This window comes from Chrysochloris asiatica, unplaced genomic scaffold (genome assembly GCF_000296735.1).
Source record: "Chrysochloris asiatica unplaced genomic scaffold, ChrAsi1.0 scaffold00045, whole genome shotgun sequence".
In the NCBI taxonomy this organism is placed as follows: Eukaryota; Metazoa; Chordata; class Mammalia; order Afrosoricida; family Chrysochloridae; genus Chrysochloris; species Chrysochloris asiatica.
Genome location: NW_006408563.1, coordinates 4,378,136 through 4,386,894, shown reverse-complemented (window position 1 = coordinate 4,386,894; position 8,759 = coordinate 4,378,136). Strand labels below are relative to the sequence as shown.

Genomic DNA, 8,759 nt, shown 5'->3' with positions numbered 1-8,759 from the left:
ATTAAGCAAATCTGCTGCCCAAGACCTTTTTAAAGTGTTGAAGAGCAAAGATGTCAGCTTGAAGACCAAGATGCGCCTAACCCAATCCATAGTATTTTCAATAACCTCATATGCATGTGAAATCTGAACAGTGAATAAGGAAGACCGTAGAAGAATTGATGCTTTTCAGGTATGGTGTTGGAGGAGGATATTGAAAGTACCATGGGATTTCAAAAGAACCAATACATCCGTTTTGGACTAGTGCAGCCAGAGTGCTCCTTGGAGGCCTAGATGGCCAAATTTCTACTCTCATACTTTGGACCTATTGTCAGGAGGCACCAGTTGCTGGAGAAGGATATTATATTTGGTAGGGTGGAAGGTCAGAGAAAAAGAGGAAGGCCTCCAACGAGATGGATTGGTGAAGTGGCATCATCGATTGACTCAAGCTTGGCAAAAGTAGTTAGGTTTGGGCAGTGTTTCATTCTGCTGTGTATAAGATTGCTATGAGTCTGTACCAATTCGATGGCACCTAACAACAACATTCTGGAGAATGTTCCTTGTGCACTGGAAAAGAATATGTATTGTGCTGTTGTTGGACTGACTGCTCTGTACACATCTATGAGGTCCAGTTGGCTGATTGTGTTGTTTAGTTCTTCTGTGTCTTTGTCAAGTTTCTGGTTGTTCTATCCATTTTTGAAAGTGGTGTATTTAAATTGGCCATGATTATTGTAGATTCATCTATTCCTTTCTTCAAATTTATTAGAGTTTGCTTTATATATTTTAGGGCTCTTTCTCTGGGACCATAGATATTTATTTTGGTTATGTTATCTTGTTCAATTGTCCCTTTAGTCTTGAGGCAATGTCCATCTTTATGTATTATGTTGGTTTTTGCCTTAAAGTTTATTTTATCAGAGATTAGTACTGCCAGTCCGAATCATTTTTTATTACAGTTAGCTTGATATATATATATATATTTTCCATCCTTTGACTTTTAATCTGTTATTGTCTCTGTGTGTGAGATGCGTCTCTTGCAGACAGCATATTGAAAAGATCTTGTTTTCTTATCCATTCTGCCACCTTCCATATTTTAACTGGTACATTTAATCCATTTACATTCAGTGTAATTACTGATAGGTTTGGATTAATTGCTGCCATTATGGTTTTTTGTTGTTGTTGTTGTTGTTGTTGTTGTTGTTTTGTGTGTGTGTGTGTGGTGTTGCTGCTTTCTTTGCTCTGTGTGTCTTCCTTTGCTGAGTTCTTGCTTTTTGTGTTCATTCTTGTGAGTTTCCTCATAGTTTTAATGTTTTCATGTTCTTCTTGGATTTTCATTCTCTTAGTATGTTGTAAAGTGTTAATTTTCTTTGAGGTTACCTTATATTCCATTAACTTTTCCCTCCACTTAGTGCAGTCTATTTAATCTGTTATCTGCCTGATCTTCTCACCATCTGGATCTCTGTTCCCATGTGTTTACCTTCTTTTACATTGTAATTCTTTTGATCAAAGATTGATCTCCCACATTCTCTGAGTTTGTTCTTACAGTTTTTTCTGTTCTTGACTCTTCCTTCTGTCGATTTAGTTCTGGGAGGTGCTGCCGTGTATATCAATCTCTGGTTGTTGTCTGTTGTTGTTGGTTGTCAGTCCACAGAACTCTCTTTAGGATTTTTTGTAGTGCAGACTTGACTTTGGGAAAAATCCCTTAGCTTCTGCTTATCCTGGCATGTTTTGATTATTTGATTATTTGATTGATAGCTTTGCTGGATAAAGTATTCTTGGCTGATAATTTTTTTCTTTCAGGGTTTTATGTGTCTTCCCATTGCCTTCTTGCTTCCATGTTTTCTGCTGAGAGATCAGAGCTTAATCTGATTTGCTTGCCTTTATATGTAATGCTTCTCTTTTCCGAAGCTGCTTTCAGGATTCTCTACTTAGCTTTGATTTTGGAGAGCTTGTTTATATCTCAGTGATTTTCTTTTGGTGTCTATCCTTCCTGGGGTTCGTTTAGCTTCTTGAATGTTAATCTTTTCACTTTTCAGGATGTTGGAGAAATTTTCTTCCAGCAATTCTTCAGCTATTTCCTCTGTGGACTTGAGTCATTCTTCCTGTTCTGGAATGCTGATCATTCTTAAGTTATTCCTCTTCATGTTGTCCAGCACGAATCTTAGACTTTCTTCAGATATTTTTTATCCCTTTTTCTGTATGCTCTTCTATCTTAGTGGTATTGAGAGATGTGTGTTACAACTCTCTAGTTCTGCCTTCCATCACTTCTATTCTACTCCTTTGCCCTTTCAGTGTATTTTCTATTTCTGATAGTCTTTTATTGTTTAGTTCTCATTCTGTAGGTTTTGAATTGTTTCCTGTGCTGTATCTATCTTATTTGATTGTTCCTCTAGCACTTTCCTCATTTCTTCCTTATTTTTCTCAACTCCATTGTAAAGTGTTTTGCAGCATTTTATAATCGTTTTTCTGAATTCCTTCTCAGGCATTTCCAAGGCCTTCCCTCTTTCCAGAATGGAGTCCATGTCTACCTCTAGGTCATTTTTTTTCAGACATTTTATCTTGTTTCTGGACATATGCTGATATGGCCATCTGCTTTTGCTTCTTCCACATGTTTGGTGTTTATCTGGGACCTTAATACTTGATTGAGTTTTTTTTTTTATTATTATTTTTTATACTTTCTGATTGATTCCAGGTAGATATGATCAGTATGTGGACTTCCCTTTTCACTCCTCTTATTGCATAACTCAGAGTAACTTTCACAGGTGTTGTCTGCCTCCCTTGTGTATGGCAGTTCGTATTGGTTCTTGCCTGGATTTTGTTGCTTTATAGAGTGTGATTGAAGCTTGACTATATGTCAGCAGTTGCTGTCTCTTCTTGGGTAACATAGGGAGAGAATGAGTTTCCCAGAGGTAAAAGGGGGAGCATAAAACATCAAAATAGCAACAGCAAAAAAACCAAGAAAAAAACAAAGCAAAACAAAAAATAACATAAAAAACTAGATTGGATACTGTAGTCTATATTCGCAGAAAAGGGAGAGGAAGGAGAGAAGAGGAAAAAAAGTCCTGTAGCCTAATATGTAAACCTTAAGGTCAGCAGTTTGAAACTACCAGCCGCTTCTCAGGAGAAGGATGAGGCTAATTTCTACTCCTGTCAAGATTTACAGCCTTGGAAATCCTGTACAGGGTTGCTATGGGTCGGAATCAACTCGACGGCACTTAACAACAACAACAACAATATATGTATGACTTTAATATCCTCTTTCAGCTTCCTTCCTTCAAAGCTGCCTGACAGATTTCAAGATGCCACTATTGGTTGTTATGCTGTTCCTTAAGATTTAATTTAATTTTCGGCCTATTTTGTTTTTAAACTCTCTTTCCCTCTACTCCCCTTGTTCTGGCCTTTTCTCTATTAAAAAAAACAGTTCAGGGTCAGCTTTGGGCTTAGAGTATCTGTGTGAGTGAGTGGGAGACGAACCCACTAGTGATGGGGGTACGAGGTAACTCACTCAGGCATCCCCTCTAGTCGCCAGAACGGAGGTGCACAAACATTGGGGGCCAATGAACAGGCATCATAAAAAAAGAAATCAGAACAAAGCAAAACCTACAAAGTGTATTGTCCACCTTTGCTCTGAGGTTCCTAGGGCATTATTCCATGGTGGCTCTGCTCCTCCCCTTGGTCTTACCCAAGTTGGCTCTGGGCTGGGCCGCTGAGCCTGGCAAATTCAAAAGTATGCAATTTTTTACTTCTACTACAAGTTCCACTAACTATAAGCCTTCAAACTTTTTAAATAGTCCTCCACATGTGGTTCAGAGTTTTGGAGCTCTGACTTTAACCCACTTTGCCTTGTATTCTGTGGTTTTGCTGATGGAGATCTTCACTGCACATCCTCCCTATTTGACATCAAGCCCCACCTCTTCTGAGGGGATGTTTTAAAAAAAGACTTAGCAATCTTTTTTTTAATTTAATTTTATTTTTAGCATTCCACGTAGTACATTTGTATGAAACTGAACTGCCATATTCTAGGAGGTAACTGAATAAACAAATATAAATATGTTGTTGTTGTCAAGTGTCATCGAGTGGATTCCGACCCATAGTGACCCTGTATAGGGTTTCCAAGGAGCAGCTGGTGAGCTTGAGCCGCTGACCTTGCAGTTCAAATGGCTTTAATGCACCAGACTTGGTGCATTAACCCACAGCACCACATCAGGATTCCAATCTAAATATATGTACATACAGAATTACCTGAGATAATTTAACATTTTGTTATTAAGACAACAGTTATTGACTATAAATGAGGAATCAGAAATAGAATTGCATATTAAAGTGGAAGGAAACTATCTATTGTTGCTATAATAAGAATAAATATATTTATTACCTCGCTTGCAAAACAAAACAAAAAACCTTAAAGAAGGAACTAAGTTGAAATGAATCAGCTGAGAAAACAATGGCTAAAAATTATCCATCATTAAGATTTCCGTATCTTTGCTTCTAAGTAAACTTATTTTGGAGGGAGGAGAAAATAGTCTTGATATCCTTTAGTATTTCATGCTGATTTCACTTGTTTGTTTATGTGTATCTTTATTTTACCAATTTGAGATAATTGACTCACAATGTCCTAGCCTGTGTTTAATGCTTGGAAATGAACCAGAGAGCTTTCCCATTCTCTTCTCAATTTTGAAGAGAATGGGTGACTTCATGGATTTTGAATTTCAACTAGTAGTTCACTAATGTTGATTCAGGGGGCTTTTTTTTCCCCAAGGAACTTAGTCTTTAGATAAAAAATTTTGTTATGAACCTGAAACACTTTTGTTTTCAGATTTTCTGATGCTTTCTCTGGCTTTTATTTTTTTCTATTGTTGTTTAATTTTTTTTAATTAGAAGAATCATATAACTATTGGTATGTCACATGCTTGAAAGATGTTTCAGGGTTTCCAAGGCTGGAAATCATTGGAAGGAGAGGATGGGAAACAATGTAGTAAAGTGTCTTTTAATTAAAAAAGAAAGAAAAGCATGTGAGCGTGGACTACTAAATACATGTTACTTATTATGAAAGGTGTTTTGTTTTTTTAAAAAGTAACTTCTGTTTGAATAATTTCATTATTCAATAGTTACTGAAAACTATTAGCCATTCTATATCTTGTGTATTGGGCAAACATATTATTTAAGAATGAGATTTGTAAATAACTTAAAAATGGATTTACTTTCTCTGTTAAGATGAGTTATGAAACGTGTTCCTTTAAACTGCAATAAAGTTGGGGAATTATTTTCAGAATATGGATAAATGGGAAATGACACTTTAGATGTTCTCTACTTTTTTTTCCCCAAAAGCACACACACAAAAAAGTTAACTTTTATATGAGAATGATATTTAAACTACAAGCATTTTTTTTTTCTGAGATTTTTCTCTATGGTGGCTGTTATTATATGAAACAAATTATTTTAGGCCTAATTGCAGTCAGACTAGATAGGCCGCCAGCTCTGCTCAGGTTAAATTTCATTTGAACTTTCTAATAGCATGATCCTTTTTTCAGAATTTAATAACTGACTCAAATATTTAATAGTGGGAGCTTTCATTAAATTAAAAAGAAATCAGGATATATTTTTAGAAGAACTAACTTGTTTTTCTTATCAGTTTGATCAGCTTCAGAAAAAAGGAAGGGAACGGAACCAATCTCTTTGTGTACTTCAACAGACATTAATGCTACAACCCCAGCAAATAATTTATTTCAGTATATATCATCATTCAGAAGACTTGAGAAGCACCAAATGGCAGTAATAACTGTACTTCTAGCTCCACTGAATAGCAAATTGCGCTGACTATGTGAACCTCTTCACTTCTTTGCTGGCTAATCGTTCTTTTTAATAATCCCATATATTTTCTAGATCAGTTTAATGTTATACACTGTCAACTTTTGCATCACCTAAGAGTTTTCTGTTAAATACAATGACTTGTTTTGAAATGCAAGTAAGGAAAGATGAGAATTGAGTGATTTTATCTCTATATAGCATTGTATAAATATGAAGGGAGGTTCAAAACATTTATGGAAAAATAGAATTACAAGATGGTGAAATTTTTCTATGAACTTTCTGAAGCCCCCCTGGTAGATGACAAAGGATCATTAAATGGATTTATTTACAAGCACCCTTAGAAAGAGAATGTTTTTACATAAAGGCATGTTGTAAACCTTTTTAATTAAATTGCTTTGTGCCCTGCACTCTCTTTTCCCCCAGGGTTCTTTTGACCTCTCACCTCTTATTTTATCCTGCAGGCAGTCCACTGTCCGTGCGCAGAAGCAGTGACCCAGTACCTGACCCACCTGCTTATATCCAGCCAAGCACTTCACACCCCAGTGGCCAGAGTTTAAAACCTGCTGTTCCTGTAGGTACCCTGCAGTTTGCATTTTTCACAAAAGATCAAAGTGCTCTATTCATAGGCCAAGTGAACTTTACAGTCTTAGGTAATTAGACCATTATATAAAGATCTTTTGATAGACTAATGTAGTATTAATTGTAATTATGTATATAATTATATCTGCAGCTAGTTTGAGCTTTAACTGGTCTATAGTGAAGATAGCTATCATTTACATAACATTTTAAAGTTGCTTCACAAGTATCTAAACTTCCATGTAAAGGTAGGTATAAATTTCATCTCCATTTTGTTGATAATGAAATTGAAACAGAACAAGGTTTAGTAACTCACCTAAAGTAATGGTGTGGATTAAATGTGCTGACTGCAAAGTCAGTTTGAACCATAAGGTTGATAGTTCAACTAACTAGCTGCTCCTTGGAAACCCTATACAGGGTCGCTATGAGTCAGAACCAACTCGACAGCACTTAACAACAATGTCTCATTGCTGGTAAGTGGCAGAGACAGGAATTTAATCCCTGTGATACCACTCCAAAGTTTATACTATGAATCAGTGCAATTTTTGTTGTTGTTAAGTGTCGTTGAATCGGTTCATAAGTGACCCTTTCTAAGGTTTCCAAGGAGCAGTTGGTAGGTTTGAATCACCGACCTTGTGATTCAAACCAACTGTGCAAAGCACATTTACCAGGAGTGCCACACCAGGATCCAGTGCAATTTCTACCAGTTGCCATCCCAGCAAAGCCGAATCATGGTGAGGTGACCCTGTGGTATCAGCACAGAACTGTGCATCCATCGTAAGGCTTCCAGTGACCGATTTTAAAGAAATAGATCTTTAGGCTTTTACACTAAGATATCTCTGGGTGGTCTCAAACATCTCTTGGCTAGCAGTAAAGCCTAAAGTAAAAAAAACATTGTTGTTGTTATGAAATGCTTTTAGAGCCAATGAAATATAGGGAGCAGAGAGCAGGCCAGTGCTTATCCTACAGCATTGCACCAGGGTACCTAGACAATTGGATTTCCTATAACCTCCTACTTCATAATGCCTAAGAATTTAGTTGGAGTCCTGGTGTAGACTGCTAACTGCAAGGGTGATGGTTCAAATCCATCAGCCGCTCCTTGGAAACCCAGTACTAGTAGGGTTGCTGTGAGTCAGAACTGATTCCACAGTACATAACAGTCAAGAATGTCATTTATATATTTCAGTCTGTTAAGGCAGCACTTTGCCAAGTCATGCCTTAGAGAATGGTGCTAGAGCTACTAGTATCATGGATATGTGTGCTGCTGGTATTTCGTTTCTATAACTCAACATTCCAAATGAAGAGCAATAGTGTTATATGTATGCCGAAAAGGTTTATAGCAAGATGTTCTTGTAAAAGGTAAGTTATTTGGAGAATCATTTCTTGAAGAGACAATGTCTTCTTTTCATATTGTTGTTGTTAAGTTCTGTTGATTCAGTTCCGATCCACAGCGTCACTGTAGAGGGTTTCCACAGAGCAGCTGGTGAGCTTGAACCACTGACCCTGCAGTTCAAACTGACTTTGCAATCTAGCTCATTGACCCACAGTGCCACACCAGGACTCTTTCATATAGGATGGTGGTAGTTTCTGCTAATTCCTGATTTCCTTTGAAGAACTATAATAGTGGATCAAGGGCTTCAAAAAGTTTGTGGAAAAAAATGGAATTTTTTGTCAAGAATTTTTTTTTTTTTCAATTTAAGAACATTTTCTGTCTTAGTACAGATTACAAAAGTAACCATGGTAAGTACCTTAGTTCATCCTTCTAATAAGTCTGTTGATCTGGTCTTCCCTGTTGCCAGCATTTCCACCTTGTACAAAATGGGTGGTCTTATTCTTCATTCCACCATGAGGAGAAGATAATTTGAAGGGCCACAGGAAGTTATTTGCTTCTTTGAAATGTTTCCCAACAGTGTAGATCTCATGAATCAGATCCTCCATGCATATGTTGCTATATTTACCAGGAGAACGTGCAGTCAGCGTGTTATCTGTCAAGGCAATTGGCTTCTTACCGATTTTGCCATATCCACGCTTGTAGATCAGTTCATTCACTGACTTCAGGTTTGGGCTGTTGTTGTGAAGTGCTGTCAAGTCAGTTCCAGCCCTAGGGTTTCCGAGAAGCAGCTGGTGAGCTTGAACTGCTGACCTTGAAGTTCAAGTGACTTTCCAGTCGGATGCATTAACCCACAGCGCCACATCAGGATTCCCCTCATGCAGTATTGTTGTTGTCGTTGTTGTTATTAAGTTCCATTGAGTCGGTTCCGACCCATAGTGACCCTGTATAAGATTTCCAAGGAGCATGCAATATATGGGTCCACAATCCTCAGCATGTGAATTGAAGTCTTATTGAGCTTAACAAAGGTGCCATTGAAGATCTGGCAAAGGCAAAGAAGCTTCAACACCTT

At 37.3% G+C, this 8,759-nt stretch overlaps 1 protein-coding gene across 3 annotated transcripts in view; it reads left to right on the top strand.

Moving 5' to 3' along the window:
* Positions 1 to 8,759, top strand: part of PARD3B (par-3 family cell polarity regulator beta) — a 1,706,387-nt gene that overhangs the window by 802,076 nt on the left and 895,552 nt on the right. For all 3 annotated transcript variants that reach the window (XM_006861955.1, XM_006861956.1, XM_006861957.1), the window contains exon 4: positions 6,243 to 6,352. In XM_006861955.1, coding sequence (XP_006862017.1) covers positions 6,243 to 6,352 — 110 coding nt within the window. The remainder of the gene's footprint in view (positions 1 to 6,242; positions 6,353 to 8,759) is intronic.